The 17,159-nt window shown below is 45.4% G+C and overlaps 1 protein-coding gene across 1 annotated transcript in view; it reads right to left on the bottom strand.

The window, feature by feature from the left end:
- Positions 1-17,159, bottom strand: part of LOC142290218 (uncharacterized) — a 145,342-nt gene that overhangs the window by 71,555 nt on the left and 56,628 nt on the right. The window contains exon 6 of the mRNA XM_075334167.1: positions 612-666. Within this exon, the coding sequence (XP_075190282.1) occupies positions 612-666 (55 nt within the window). The remainder of the gene's footprint in view (positions 1-611; positions 667-17,159) is intronic.

Here is a 17,159-nt window from a genome sequence, read left to right as displayed (position 1 = left end):
TGTTTGGGTTTGGTTTATTTGTCCAATTACTTTTGACCTCCTAAAATGTGGAGTGTTTGTAAAGAAATGTGTACAATTCCTACAATTTCTATCAGATATTTTTGTTCAAACCTTCAAATTAAACGTTACAATCTGCACTTGAATTCTGTTGTAGAGGTTTCATTTTAAATCCAATGTGGTGGCATGCAGAGCCCAACTCGCGAAAATTGTGTCACTGTCCAAATATTTCTGGACCTAACTGTAATTGTCCTGTTTTAATCCCACTTTGTTACTTCCTTTAGCAGCCCCCTAGCCCTTACTACCATCATTTTATAGCACTTAAGTTTAGGTCCCCATAGACTTATATGGAATTTGGGGTCCGGATTCAAATCCACGTTAAGTTTGGTCCCGAACCAAACTTTTTTTTTTTTAAATTCCAGCCGGACTTGCCAAACCCGAACATTTGTGGGTCAGCCCATCTCTAATTAGCATTACAAAGTAGGCTCCTAGTCTTTCCTAATTGTCGCAGAAAAAATTACCAGGCGTATCAGAATGTTATTTTCCTTTTAAAATTGTATTTTTGTAGGCAGCTTTTATATTCTTAGAATAGCCTGCAAATACAACCAACCAACCTGAGGTTAGGGGAAAGCTCCATGATGAGTGGTGCGGCAGCCCGTGACTTCTCCCCTGTAAATGAAGACATACAGTAAAATTACAGGATCAATATTCAACAAGTATGCTCACTGCCATTAATCTGGCTCCAATAGACCTGTCTTCTCTACTTTTATAGGTCACTTATTCTCATGCTGTTTCATGTTGAAATTCTCAGACTAATTCCTGAAGACGGACTCATGCAAGGGTCATAGTTTTCTTAACTTACGTGTGAAAATTAAGAATCAAAGAGTCTATCTTCTCCATCCCTGCCTAGTGACTAATCATCATAAAATAACATAGTGTCTAAGACATGTCACGAAAAGTAATGAACCCTCCTCTTCTCCAGACATGTGCCCCATATCTGTCAGATCACTTCTTCATCAGGAGTCTGCAAGCAGATAATCCATCACACAAACCTATCAAAAAATATTTAATCAATCTCTAAAGTCAATTTATTACTTAAAGGGTTATTCTCATTTCAAGATCCTATCCCAATATGTAGTAGGTGAAATAATAATAATATTAACAAATACCTTTAATTAGAAATGTAGTATAATTCTTCTGATATAGCAATCTCTCTTATCTCATGTGCAGGGCATTGCAGCTTAGGTATCCATGGCTACATCCACTCATAGTGACAGTTAGTTGCTCGTGGTCATAACCATGGATACTTAAGCTGCAATGCCCTGCACATGAGGTAAGAGACATTGCTATATTAGGAAAACTATACTACATTTCTAATTGGAGGTATTTGCTAATATTATTATTATTATTATTATTATATTATTTGGATAGGATCATGGACATGGGAATACCCCTTTAATTTATAGGAGTATTCCTATCTCAGACATTTATGACATATTTATCTCTGGAACTCACAATTATGTTGCAAGAAGGAGCCTCCCAAGCCATGTTCCATCTGATACCCACTTCTACAGAACATAATGAAGATTATCATGTTCAGTCACAGCCACCTCCAAATTATTGTAAAGCGCCTTTATGGTTGTGCGGAGTACATCAGACTATAAAAAGGTGTTTTGTCAACAGGGTATAAAACGAAATGTTATCAATTCATGGACTTGTGGTACACTGAAACAATACTTATTTCAAGGTCAGGTTTCTCAGGGCAGGTTTAAACAGTTTAATTCTGTACCTTGCTCTCTTACTGGGCAAGTGTTGTCGGAATTTTAGCCTTCCTTTGAAATTAACCAGAGATTCATCTATACAGATGTCCCTTTGGGGTTGTAGGACTCAAATTTTCTACTTATGTGCTCAACAACTGGCCGAATTTTATATAGACGATTATAGCTGGTAGTTCCTTGGGGAGGACACTGTGCATTATCACTATAACACATAAGATTTCTTATATCCTCACTGAAAAGAATTTGAAAAAGTCTATTTAGTGAGGCCGATAGTATAAAATTGAGCTGCTGTAACGCCGGTCTGGATCAACAGACTCAGGTGGGATGTAATGGACAGACTAGAGGGAAGCCACTCACCAAGCAGGACCTCCAGAACCCTGAAACCCTTTAACCCCTATACAGGGATTTGGAATTACACAGGGCCCTGGAGATCACTACCTGTGGAAGGCTGCAGTCCGATGAGAGTAGTCGTCAGGCAGGGTCAAACCAGGAATAGCAGAACAGGGACAGAATCGGCAGGCAAGGACATAATCAGAAAATGTAGCAGAGGTCAAATCCGGATCGGGCAGCGAGGTACAAAAACAGCAGGCAGAAGGGTAGTCAGAAAACACGCAGAAGTCAGCACACAGGAATCACAAAACAGAATAGGGTGGATCAGGAGCCAGGAAATAAGAACTATCTCTGGCAGAGGTGAGCAGACAGGAGGGGAGCTAAGAAGGGTGTGGTGTCTTCCCATTGGCTGTAGCTGAACGCTGGCAACTTCAGCTGGAAGACACACGCCACCCACAGTCAGCCAGTGGTACTGCAGATCCCAAGATAACCCAGCCCAGTGGATGATCGGAGCCTGTGCCCACCAGTGCCGCTGGCATCAACTCCTCTCCCATCACCAGCACCATCCACGACAGGAACACGGCGTTGACTGGTGATCGGAGCAGAAGTCGCTGGAGCGGACTCCGGTGGTGACATAACAGCTGCCCAATAAATCCAGAATAACAGGCTGATAACGTTCGAAGGGTGGAGTCCATATGGGATCAATTGCTGAAGGGATTGCCTCGGTTCTAGGGTGCCTTACTGGGTGCTAGATAAGGAGCAGGAGGAAGAAAAATAGAATGTGGGATCTTCCTCACTGTCTGAACCTGCGTCAGAGGCAAGAAATGTGTATGCCTCTACTTGTGAATAATGGATAATTGATTAATGAGCCACATTTATTTTATTCTTCTAACCAGTAGGGTGGTGTGTCTTAGTGGAGAATTTACTCATGTATTGTGTGGAGCATGTGTGAAGTGTACTATTTATTATTAAATTTACTATGAAAAGTAAAAGTAAAAAAATAGCAGAGGAAAAAAGGAGAGAAAATAAGGAGAATAAAAAAGTAGAGGGAAAAAATGTAGAGAAAAAAGTAAAAGAAAAAAGTAAAAAGAAAAAAAATAGAAGAAATTTAGAAGAAAAAAAATAAAAATAAAATAGTAAAAGTAAAACAAAACACTTTGTATGAAAAAGAATTAGTGACATTCACTACACTAATTCACTGCCTATGAAGCTACTTGGAGCTAACTATTTTTGTGCAAAGGAAAAATGGACGTCACTAACATTGCAACGTCTGCTCCACTAATGTGCTATGTCCCTATCTATAAAGATACTCAATACTAACTACTATTATTTTTCTTCTACAAAAAACTCAGATGTCATTAGCAGTGCGATGTCTGATACTCTACTTATAGAAAAAAAAAAGCCCCTTGGCGCAAGTAGCAATACCGATCAGAGGATTGCAACTGCGGGAAGTCCCCATGTTAGGCTGTGTGCGCACGTTGCGTTTTTTCATGCGTTTCAGCAGCGTTTTGAACTGCAGCGTTTTAATGCAAAAATGCATGCGTTTTGATTTCCAAGCAAAGTCTATGGAAAATAGGGATTTCTTGTGCGCACAATGCTTTTAAAAACGCAGCGTTTTAGTTGCTGAAAATTTGTCAAAATCTCTGCGTTTGAAGAAGCAACATGTCAATTGTTTTTGCCATTTTGGCAGCGATTTGCTAACATTGAAGTCAATGAGAACTTTCAAAACACATCCTAAATCAAAATCCTAGCGTTTTACATGCTTTTTTTGATGCAAAACGCATGCTTTTTTGACATTATAGTGAGGTCATGATCAGTCCCTTTTCACACACATGTAGTCCGACTCTAAAAAAATTGAAAAACATTAATTTAAAACTATTTTATACATAAATATTAGATCACATTAATCTTTTTAATAAAATTAGCTATTTTATGTATGATTTTATGCATGATATTTATCCTTTTTTTCTTTTTGTTTTCACAGTGTTTGAACGTTTAAACTTTATTTAGTAGTGTATTTGTATTGAAAACGCATCTGTCTTTAAGCACAGAAAATGCATGTAAAACGCGGTTAAAATGCGGTAAAAACGCAAGAAAAACGCATGCGTATTTTCAGCGTTGTGGTCAAAACCAAATTTGACAAAAACAATTTCTGCCAGAGGATGCGTTCATTTCTGCAAGGGACTGGACGCAACGTTGGGGAGTGGGGGCATTGGGGCTGGAGGGGAATCTGGTGATCACAACAGCGGTTCATAAATACACACACACACACACACACACACACACACACACACACACACACACACACACCACACCAGAAGTCTAAAAAGACACACCTGCAGGTTTTTCTCACTATCTGACATGAAATCAAAATAAACCTATAAACCTATTCTGTTTTAAGTCAATTATGATTACCAAAATTATTTATATTTGCCAAATGCCAGAATAATGAGAGAAAGAACATTTTAAGGCATTTTTATTACTTTCTGCAAAGTTTACATACATTTCATCAGTATTTGGTACCATTGCCCTTAAACTGTAAGACTTGGGTCAAATTATTTGGATATCCTTCAAAAAACCTTCTCACAATAGTTCGTAGGAATTTGGGCCCATTCCACTCGACAGAACTGGTGTAGCTGAACCATGTTTCTAGGTCGTCTTGCTAACACCTGCCTTTTCAGTAACTTTTCAATAGGATGGAGATCGGGGCTTTATGATGTCCACTCCAAAAAATCAACTTTGTTATCCTTAGGCGACTTTGTAACCAGTTTGGCAGTATGCTTCGGGTCATTGTCCATTTGGAAGTCCCATTTCCGCCCAAGCTTTAAGTTCCTGGCTGATGTCTTGAGATGTTGCTTCAGTATTGCCATATAATCGTCATTCCTAATGATGCAATCTATTTTGTGAAGTGCACTAGTCCCTCCTGCAGCAAAACAACCCTTTAACATGATGCTGCCATCCCCGTGTTTCACAGTTGGGATGGTGTTCTTAGGCTTTAAAGCTTCTCCCTTTTTACATTAAACGTAACGATTGTCATTATGGCCAAAAAGTTGAATTTTAGTTTTGTCAGACAAAACGACATGTCTCCAAAAATTAAGATCTTTGTTCCTGTGTGCAATTGCAAACATTAATTTGGCTTTTTATGTTTATTTTGGAGTAATGGCTTCTTCCTGGCAGAGTGGCCTTACAGCTCATGTTGATGCACAACTTTTTTCACTGTAGATAATAACAAAATCTTAACAAGCTCCACCAGCATCTTCATGAGGTCTTTTCTTCTTGGATTGATATGTTCAAGTCTGACCAAAGCACATTCATCTCTGGTACACAGAACCCTGGCTGGACATTCCCATCTTGTTTGTACTTGCATATAATTGTTTGTACAGATGAATGAGACACCTTCAGGTATCTGAAAATCTGCACCCAAGGATGAACCAGACTTGTGCAAGTCCCCAATTCTCTTCCTGACATCTTGGCTGATTTATTTTCACTTTACAAGAATACTACACAATAAAGCAGCGTGTTTCAGGTCAGAATTAAAATACATCCACAGGTGTGTCTCTATGTAACTCAGATGTTGCCAATAAACCTATCTGAAGCTTCCAAAGACATGACTTCATCATATGGGCTGTCACATATTGTTCAGAGTATAATACTCTTAGGGGCCCTTTGCACACTACGACATCGCAAGCCGATGCTGCAATGCCGAGCGCGATAGTCCACGCCCCCTGTCGCAGCTGCGATATCTTGTGATAGCTGCCGTAGCGAATATTATCGCTACGGCAGCTTCACAGGCACTTACCTGCCCTTCGACGTCGCTCTGGACGGCGACCCGCCTCCTTCCTAAGGGGGGCGGGTCGTGTGGCGTCACAGCGACGTCACATGGTAGGCGGCAAATAGAAGCGGAGGGGAGGAGATGAGCGTGACGTAAACATCCCGCCCACCTTTTTCCTTCCGCATTGCAGACGGGACGCAGGTAGGAGATGTTCCTTGCTCCTGCGACTTCATACACAGCGATGTGTGCTGCCGTAGGAACGAGGAACAACATCGTACCGTCGCTGCAGCCAAAATAATGAAAATGACCGACACTACACCGATCATACGATACCGACGCTTTTGCGCTCGGTAATCGTAGTTAAAATGATTTACACACTACGATGTCGAGAGTGACGCCGGAAGTGCGTCACTTTCGATTTTACCCCACCGACATCGCACCTGCGATGTCATAGTGTGCAAAGGGCCCCTTAGTGTATGTAACTTTTAACTTTGCAGAAAGTAATAAAAATGACTTATAACATTCGCTCTCTCATTATTCTGTCATTTGGCAAATATAAATATTTTGATTCCTAATTGACCTATAAGGGGAATGGTTTATTCTGATCTCATGTGACATAGTGAGATAAAATGCAGATGTGTCTTTTATAGCGAGTGTATGTAAACTTCTGGTTTCAACTGTATAACGCAGTCCGATGTTTCACACACACCCATAGACTTGTATAGGCGTGTGTGATGTGAAACTCGCTGCCAAACAGAAAGGCTGCAATTCTTTTCTCATGCCGATCCGGAATGAGAAAAAAAAAATCGTAGATGGACACTGCCTGATTGTTTAACACTGTCCCGAGTGCAATTCGATGTTTTATGGGATTGTATTTGTCCATGTTTATCGCAAGTGGGAGCAAGGCCTAATGGTGGTACTAATGAAATGTATGCTAATTTTTGACTTTGCAGAAAGTTCTAAAAATGCCTTAAAACATTCTCTCTCTCTCTCTCTCTCTCTCATTATTCTGGCATTTGGCAAATCTAAATAATTTTGGTTCCTAATTGACTTAAAACAGGAAAGGTTTATTCTGATTTCATGTCAGATAGTGAGAAAAACATGCAGATGTGTCTTTTTAGATAGTGTATGTACACGTCTGATTTCAACTGTACGTACGAGCTTAGTTTGGAGTGAATACGATCAAGAGCCGCTTTAAAGAACTGGCATGCACTTTCTTTTTTCCATCCAAGCATTTTTCAAAAACTGAAGCTGAGAAAAGACTGAACATACGAACAGCAAAATGGTTTTACCGTAGAAATGAATAGGCACAAACTTCCAGACATTTTTAAGTACATATTTCAGGCTTTTTTTGTAGCGAACCCACTCCGAAAAACACTATATGCCATTATAATGCTGGGGAATAGGTTTCTAAAATTTCTCCCTGTATAAACTGTCTATTTTAGCTTTATGCAGAAAATGAGCTTAAAATGTACCACACACTGTGTGATAATTGCTGTTGAATTTGAATGCCAGTGCAGGTGGCTACATAAATGATTACTTCACAGTAAGAGGCTCTTGCACACTAGGAGGGGGTCTATATAGTTTTGGCACACAACAGTACATTCTCTCTTTGTTTGGCCTCAGGTAACTATCCTTAATATGATCCATTGATTCTAGTCATATTACTTATACTTTTACAATCATTTCTGCGCTTTGATCATCTGCATGATGGGGTTTTATACGTCCTATTAAACCTGGACATATATATATACACACATACACATACATTTTATATTTATGTATATATATATATATATATAATGTGTGTGTGTGTGTGTGTGTGTGTGTGTGTGTGTGTGTGTGTGTGTGTGTGTGTGTGTGTGTGTGTGTATATATGTAGAAGACTTATAGGGGCTTTATTTATAATCAGATATTGGCCGCTATCTATTTATATTTTAATGAATTACTAATTTATGGAGTTTTAACATATTACCGTAATTGTTCAGCTAAATATTAATTTTCACTGTTGCACTTTAATGGTTATTTGCACAATTGGTGCACACTTTATAGATGTTAAAATAATATATTAATATCTTTTGTGGATATACCCCATCGCATATTGCTACTATTTGAATTATTTACTACACTGTTTTGCACTTTATATTGTAATGTTTATATGTAGCCATCAATTAGCCCAAATAAATGATATGATTATATATTTTTTATCTAATACTAGCATTCTGCGGCATATATACCTGTTGCACCTTAAATAATTTATTTCATGATATGTATTGGTATGTTATGATTATATGGTGTCTTGTATCGCTGTGTCAGACCCATACTCCTTTTTGTTGTCATTTTCCTTGCTGTATTTTTATACATTTTCTTTTAACAATAGATTAATAAAATATTGTAATTTTTATGGCTATTATTTTAAGAATCGGGTTTCAGGAAGAAGGATGTGGCAAGTAAGGGCCCCACTGCAGTCCAGGGAAGCAAGCATCTCATGTAGAGTACAATAATCTACAGAGAAGTCAAATCCATGTGTAATGTGAGTGCACACCATTATATATATATATATATATATATATATATATATATATATAATGTGTGCATATCTAATATGTTTCTACATGTGTCATGTTTATGTATTTGTGCACGTATATGTGATGCACATTATTTTTTTCTGTGTGTACATCCATAGATTCATCTGTATGTTGAAATGTGATATTTCCACTCCATTACAAGTTTGAGAAATGCCCGGTGTGGGGTGGCTGAAGTGCCGCATGTGAACATATAGGTGAATACATACATTTAATTATGTGGTGAGGCTGTTTTATTTTTCTGTTCCTGTTCTGTACCCACATGAGAGAGATGCGGAAAGGGAATCTGTCAGGTGATTTTGTAGTACCTTTAAATAGGGTTTAAGAAGACCTTTCAGGATCAATACATTTTATTGTTCTACCTTATCCTGTTATCTTGCTGTAAGCTCCAAAGAATTCAGTGTCTAGTGCACACTACTGTGTGTAAATTCATTTTGTATATGCACTGCTCCCCTCCCACCTCCCAGTGCATTTGCAATCACTGCTGACAGGAGGGAGAGAATATGGGTGGGGGCAGCAGTGCAAATTCAGTTCAGATTTAGTATCAGTGCTGAGAGGTGGGAGGGAGCATGGGGTGGGGGCAAATTCAGATCAGATTTACTATCACTAATGCAAGCACTGAGAGGTGGGAGGGGGAAGCAGTGCATATGCAGTTTGTATTTACAAACACTAGTTACTATGTCACACTGAATTCTCCAGAGGTTACAACAAGATAACAGGTGAACCTAGAGCAATAAAACTTACTGATCCTGAAAGGTCTCCTTAAGTTCTATTTAAAGATAACATTAGTATTGTACTAAAAAAAAATCACCTGACAGATACCCTTTAAGCCCTTCACCCCAGAGCCTGGTTTTCACCTTCATGACCATGCCATTTTTTCAATTCTAACCAGTGTCACTTTGACAGGTTATAATTCTGGAAAGCGTCAATGGTAACTCTACATTTGACATATTATAGTATGTAAAAGATTGTGTTAAAAACGCATTGCATACGGATGGCATTCTACAGTGTTTGAGAGAAAAACATACTTGCTGGGGACTGAGCTACATGATAGACTTCTCCCCGCCCGCTCCATTTGAGTAACAGGTCTCTCTCACACACAGGAAAAGACCTATCAGTCACTGGCAGCAGGTGGGAGAAGCTTCTGAGCACACGTCTGTCCAACTAGTCTCCCAAATGACTTAGGGGTACTTTGCACGCTGCGACATCGCAGGCCGATGCTGCGATGCCGAGCGCGATAGTACCCGCCCCCGTCGCAGCAGCGATTTCCTTGTGATAGCTGCCGTAGCGAACATTATTGCTACGGCAGATTCACATGGACTCGCCTGTCCTGCGACCGTCGCTCTGGCCGGCGACCCGCCTCCTTGTCATAGCGACGTCACACGCCAGGCGGCCAATCGGAGCGGAGATGAGTGGGATGTAAACATCCCGCCCATCTCCTTCCTTCCGCATATCCTACGGAAGCCGCGGTGACGCCGGTAGGAGATGTTCCTCGCTCCTGCGGCTTCACACACAGCGATGTGTGCTGCCGCAGGAGCGAGGAACAACATCGGACTGTCGCGTCAGCGTAATCATGGATTACGCCGACGCTGCACCGATGATACGATTACGACGCTTTTGCGCTCGTTAATCGTATCATCGAGCCTTTACACACTACGATGTCGCATGCGATGCCGGAAGTGCTTCATTTTCAATTTGACCCCACCGACATCACACCTGCCTGTGGATCATGGCTTCAGCTGTCAGGTTTCCTTTACAGGAGTTGTCCAAATTAATGAAAGCACTGAACACTGGCAGTAATACATGTATTTAAACAGATTGTCTTGCAAAAGGTTCTTACGGGGATTAGATTTTGTAAAGATAACAAAATAAATCATACTCACGTGTCACCTTCCTGGACCTGGTGCAGCCTGATCTGAGGTTCTAGCACTAGTGAGAGGGAAATTGGACATCTCCTCCACTTGCCTGCAACTGTATCCTGCACTGCTAATGACTCGCCCACCCCAGGGCTATGGGACACCCGGTGCCGGGCCGGACTAGTCCGGTGGTAGTCAGTGGTGGCTGGGCCCGGCTCCGTGGCCCTGGTGGGTGTCAGTTGAATATGTGGCTGATGAGTTAGAGTTAATGTTCGTGACGCCACCTGTGGTATGCGGCTATTAAGCCGCCGCTGTTATGGGAGAACTCCGGGGTGATGTTATGACAGCTATGATGGTACTGCTCCCCACAGGTGGAGCGATGCCCCGGGATACCGTTGATGCCCGTGAAAGTCTATGGTGTTGTGTGGCTAACACGGTGCAGGGCCGACAGGCGAGGAAAGAACCAGGCACAAACAACAGTCTCTTTACCTTTTCCTCTTTTACTCTGGGAACAGTCCAGTCCTGGGAGACCGTTACAGGTGGTGATGGGGATCCGGTCGGCCTGGAAGTACTTGGGATGATCTTTCTGGCCAGCTGAGTATGAGGCCTACTCCTGTACTTTGCTTTGTGATGATAGGACCCTGCTTCTCTGAATCCAGCAATGGCCCTCTTTGCTGCTGGGACCGATGGCACGTCCCTTCTTTCTGTAGGTGGCTGCGCAGACCCTCTCTCTGGTGCTTCTCCGCTGGAGTCCACACCGGGCCCTGATGCTGCAGCTGTACCTTGGATCTTTCTGGGCCAGGGGCTTGCAGCTCTCCTGCCCTTCGGACTCGGCTACCAGGGACGGATTTTATACCCTGGCAACCACAGACTCCGATGTCTGAGTCTCTCTGCTGCCTCTCAGCTATTCCTGCTTCTCTGGGCCAAGCTGCTCCAGCTCTAGGCCCCAGATTCACAGGACAGCTCACTCTGCGTCTGTTCACTTTCACTACTCCCTTCAGACTCACTCCACTTCCTCCCTCTGGTCAGGTAGAGGAAGGCTCCCTGGAATTCCAGGTTCAGAGCTCCCCCTGCTGGCCGGAGGGAGAACTGTGTTGGGTGTTAAACCTGCTGGCCAATGGATCTCCCAATTACCTCCAGGCTCAGCATTAACCCTTTGGGAGGGCAATGCTGTTGTGGCGACCAGGTCCTAGGGCGCCACACTCCCCCTTAGTTAAATTCAGTACTCCCGGACTGTGGAAACAAAACATAACATGTCATACATTTCATCCCAATATGGGAGGCACATTCTCTTTAACGTTACAAATTCAAACAGTACTATAAGAGTCCAGTGTGGCTCCCTGCCGGGTGTCCATTACACTGCTCCATGGGGGACCCGCCGCGATAAAACCCCCAACGTAGGCTCTGGGCGTGCGTCAGAGCATTGATGACCCCACTCTATGCACGCCGGACGGGTTTTTCTTCAGGGGTGTCGAGCACACTGGTGCTAACTATGAACAATTTAGGTGTTGGCCACCCATAGTCCAGTGGCCCAATTGTCCATTTTCACAATCAAAGAAAAAGAAAAACATTTTGTACACAACATTACAGACATTTCGCATAACTATTTACATTCCAATAAATACTCTTTCTTTCTCCTTTATACATTTGATTCCCTATACCTTAGAGGGGGTTGTCCCCGAGTGCTGCGTTGGGACCTGCGTAGCTCTGGTGTTTGTCCCTGACTACTTAGTGTGTCTCCTATCTCAGCACTACCGGTAGGCCTAACCCCAATAGGTATGCATGATGATCGCCCATGTGGTCTAAGAGTCGCCAAGGGTATGACAGGTTCACCACTGACAGGGGGTTGATCCTCCTGTTCCACTGCTGGCGTGTCACCTCGTGTCGGGGCGGACGGTTCTTTGGGTGAATCCGGAACCTGTTCTGTTTCTGGCTCGACCAACTGTGGGAACGTCAGGACCGGTACCACTACGGCACCATTTATGCGGGTCCAAGTCTTGGGGAATTTGCCGAGGATTGTTTGTATCATCTCCTCCCCCTCTTCTTGAACTTCCTCCACTTCCTTTTGAACTTTGCACCGCTCAGGGCACGTCTTCAGGCGGTCTCGGGAAATTGCTTGGCAGGTCTTGCCTTCATCTTTGCTTATGAGGCATACCTTACTATTGTCAAAGTTGGAGGGGATAATGGTGTAGGGCTCGTTTTCCCACTGATCATCCAACTTATGCGTCTTCCGCTTCTTCTTGAGGACTTGTTCTCCAGGTGCTAAGGGAGTTGCTGGGGCTGTTTGATTGTAATGCTGTTCTTGTCTCGTTCTTGCTTGAGACAGGCTCCTTTCCACGCACTCCTGGACCTTACGGTACCGCTGCTGCCGTTCTGCATCCCAATCCTCTATTTCTTGAACCGCCTCAGGCGACACAGTCCCCATCTCAAAGTCTACAGGCAACTTGCCTGGTCTGGCTCGCATCAGGTAAGCGGGGCTGCAGTTGGTCGAAGTCACTGGGATGTGGTTGTACAGGTCTACCAGATCTGGCAACTTTTCTGGCCATTGGTTCCTCTCTTCCAGCGGTAGGGTCTTCAGCATATCAATAACCACATGGTTCATTTTCTCGCACAGTCCATTGGTCTGGGGGTGGTACGGTGTGGTTCGAATTTTCTTACAACCGTACATGTTACAGAACTCTTGGAACACTTCAGCCTCGAATGCAGGACCCTGATCCGTCAGTACCCTTTCCGGATAGCCGTGCGGTCGACAAAAGGATGCCTGGAACGCTCTAGCTGCCGTCCTGGCTGTCTGGTCCTTCACAGGCACTACTACCAGGAAACGAGAGTAATGGTCCACAATGGTGAGGGCGTACACATAGCCTGACCGACTTGGTGTCAACTTCACGTGGTCCAGGGCCACCAACTCCAGGGGCTGCTTCGTGACAATTGGCTGTAGGGGAGACCTTTGGCTGGCATCATCTTTCCGCCTCAAGTTACACGGGCCACAGTCTCGGCACCATTTCTCGATCATCTTTCTCATGTGCACCCAGTAGAACCGATCACGGAGTAAGGCCTCCAACTTCTTCCACCCGAAGTGTCCTGCGTTATCATGATACGCTGCTAGGACCATTGGAGCATCCCTCTGCGGAACCACTATCTGCCAGACAAGTTCATTTGTTCGATAGTTGACATATCTCTTGCAGAGCTTGCCTTGGTAGGTGAACAGTCGTCCCCTCTCCTTCCACAGCTGCTGGGCTTCCTCTGGAGCGTCTGGGCCAAGATGGGTCTCAGCTTGCGCTAGCTTCTCTTTGACCAATCGCACGGCCGGGTCACCATTCTGTGTTTCTTCCCAATTATGGTGGAGTAATGGGTTAACCGAGACCTCGTGTTGGCTCGAGCGCTTCACTCCCACAGCATGCTCACACTGGGAAACACCCTGATGATGGAAAGCCGGTAACTCTATCTCTTCGAGTTCATCCAGGTCTTCTCCAGATTCGGGTAAGTGAGGCATTCTGGACAGCGCATCAGCATTGTTATTCTTCTTGCCAGCCCGATACTTGATGGTAAAGTCAAAGTTAGACAGCCGGGCCATCCACCGCTGTTCCAACGCACCTAACTTGGCTGTTGCCAGGTGTGTCAACGGATTGTTGTCCGTGAAGATGGTGAACTTGGCCGACGCCAGATAGTGCTTGAAGCGTTCAGTCACTGCCCAAACAATAGCGAGGAACTCCAGCTTGAAGGAACTGTAGTTTTCTGGATTCCTTTCTGTGGGCCGAAGCTTCCTACTGGCGTACGCTATCACCTTCTCTCTGCCTCCCTGCACCTGGGACAACACGGCTCCCAGGCCCACGTTGCTGGCGTCTGTATACAGTACAAACGGCTGGCTGTAGTCAGGGTAGGCCAGAATTTCTTCTCCCGTGAGAGCCCCTTTCAGCTGGACAAAGGATGTTTCTAGTTGGCTGCTCCATTCAAAGGGAGGGCTCTGCTTCTTAGCCTGCTTTGGCTGGCCCACCAGGAGATCTTGAAGGGGCGCTGCTATCTTGGTGAAACCATCAATGAACCTTCGGTAGTAGCCCACCAGCCCAAGGAACTGCCGCACCTCCTTTACCGTGGTGGGTCTTGGCCAGTCCTTGATTACGGTGACTTTCTCCGGATCAGGTGCCACACCTTCTGCGCTGACCACATGACCCAGGTACTGTACCTTTGGCTTCAAGAGGTGACATTTGGACGGCTTGATCTTCAGGCCATATTTTGACAAAGACTCAAACACTTCTGCTAAGTGCTTCAGGTGGTCTTCATAAGTCTTGGAGTAGACTATGACGTCATCCAGGTACAACAGCACGGTTTCGAAGTTGTGGTGGCCCAAGCAGCATTCCATCAACCGTTGGAATGTCCCTGGGGCGTTGCAGAGCCCGAATGGCATACAGTTGAACTCGCAGAGGCCCATTGGCGTCGTGAATGCAGTCTTCTCCTTGTCCGCCTCTGCCACGGGAACCTGCCAATACCCACTGGTGAGATCCAAGGTGGAGAAATAGTTAGCTGACTTTAAGGCTGTTAGTGACTCCTCTATTCTGGGTAGTGGATAAGCATCTTTATGTGTAATGCGGTTAATTTGCCTGTAATCTACACACATTCTCATTGTACCATCTTTTTTCTTTACGAGCACTAGTGGAGCTGCCCAGGGGCTACAACTATCTCTGATAACCCCAGCCTCCTTCATTTCCCGTAGCATTTCTTTGGCACGCTGATACTGTGCGGGGGGTACAGGGCGGTATCTCTCTTTAACGGGAGGATGATCACCCGTGGGGATTTGATGTTTAACCCCTTTCACCTGCCCAAAATCTAGGGGGTGTTTGCTGAAGACCCGCTCGTACTCCTGTACCACCCGGTAAACCCCATGCTTTTGGTGTGAGGGGGTGGAGTCGGTGCCCACATGTAAGTTTTGGCACCAGTCTTCCAGCTGCCCCTTGGAGCCATTGTCTTCCGCCTGGTCGGACGGGATCAAGGGTTCCACTGCTTTGATGGTGTTGTTGCTGACAGTGTACAGTTTTGCTACAGTGGCGTACCGGGGCAATTTGGCTTCCTCCTCCCCACAATTCAGGACACGGATGGGCACTCTCCCCTTGCGGACGTCTGCTACCCCTCTGGCTATCAGGACTCCAGGCCTGCTGTCTGAATACACCGGTTCTACCAAGGCATGGTAATCCTGACCCTTGAGGCCTATTGCTGCCCGACACCATATCAACATTTCACTTCTTGGGGGTATTGCAATGGGGAGGGGGTCACTTACCCTCACACTGCCAATTTCTCCTCCGGCCAGCTCTACCTGCTGCCTCCTCATCAGGGCTCTGATCTCCCTCTGTAGGGCACGCTGCTGCCCGGAGCTGGCAGTTTCAGACGCCTGTTGCAACAAAATTATCACTTCGGCAACACAATTTTCTATCACATTTGTACCAATGGTTACCAATGGGTCAGATTCTTTGCGATCAATATCTACAATTATCATCCCCTGACACGGCAATTCTACCCGCCCCACTTTAATGGTTACTTCTTTGTACCCAATTTGAGGTAAGGGCTGACCATTACTGGCCACAATTGTTAAATCATCATCTGGGCCATGGTCAATGTCTGAATCAGCCCAATATCTTTTGTACAGTTTGTAGGGGATGGTTGTTACCTGGGACCCCGTATCCAGGAGGGCATTCAAAGGGATCCCATCCAGCACAATAGGAAGGACCGGTCGTCCTCCCACATACTTGCTGCGGCTGGGTGTTGAGCCGGGCTTCCTTACACCTGGGGGTCGGCTCCTGGCCCCAGGCTCGGCCCATTTAAAGGACAGTATCGTGCAATGTGGCCCGCCTGGCTGCAGCGGCGGCAGATCGGTTGTCCCGTTGAATCATACCGGTCTGTGTCTCTGCCTCGGGTCGGCGGAACCCTCCTCTGTCGCATCCATGGGACGTCATCTGGGCTGGAGGCCAACTCGATTCTTGCAGGCGATGGGGTCACTTGTAGAGACTGCACGGTCTTGGCAAGGGCAGCCACAGTCTTGGTCAGCTCCTGGACCTGCTGTCTGAGCTCTGCAGTGGGATCCTTATCCAGGGACTGCGCCTCAGCCCCTGCAGTGGCTCGTGTTGCAGGCACCACCCCGGGGTACGTGATAGCAAGAGGCCGGAGGGGTACTGGGTCATTCGGTGTAGATTCTCTCAGTACCCGGATGGCCTGGTCCTTAAACTTTGCAAAGTCCAGAGCAGGGTTCTGCAGGACCATGATACGCAGCTGGGTCCTGTGGGCATCTGACAGGAGCCCCTCTATGAACTGCTCGGTTAGGAGTTTGTGTTCCTCACGTACACTCTCTGGGTCCACTTGTTTAACCGCTTTCAGGGCCTCCTGCAGGTTTAAGGCATAGTCCCTTATGCTGTCTGTGGCCCGCTGCTTGCACCCAAAGAATCTCATCTTTATCTCTGCTGCGGTGCGGGTGTCAAAAGTACTCTTTAGCTTGGCTAGTATCTGGGTTACTGTCCCTTTATCTGTATCAGGCCAGGACTTCACTTCACGCTGGGCTGCGCCGGCTAGCTGTCCCATTAATATGCCCACCTTCTGGCTCTCAGTCAGCGGATACACCCGGAACAAGCTGTGCAGGCTTTCTCTGAAGTCGCTCAAGGTATGGGACTCCCCGGAGTACTGCGGCAGCCATTCTGCTCCCGGTATGTACGGCATGGTGATCGGCATTACCGGCGCTACAGCGGGGGCTGGGGCGACGGCGACAGGGATCGCTTCGGCTGGTGCTGCGGCGTCTCGGGCTATGGCAGCCACCTGCCCTCCCTCTGCGTCGGACATCTTCCTCCCCCTTAGTGAACCT

Source organism: Anomaloglossus baeobatrachus, chromosome 1 (assembly GCF_048569485.1).
Source record: "Anomaloglossus baeobatrachus isolate aAnoBae1 chromosome 1, aAnoBae1.hap1, whole genome shotgun sequence".
In the NCBI taxonomy this organism is placed as follows: Eukaryota; Metazoa; Chordata; class Amphibia; order Anura; family Aromobatidae; genus Anomaloglossus; species Anomaloglossus baeobatrachus.
Note: the sequence above shows the minus strand (reverse complement) of the source record. Positions and strands in the feature narration are given on the sequence as shown.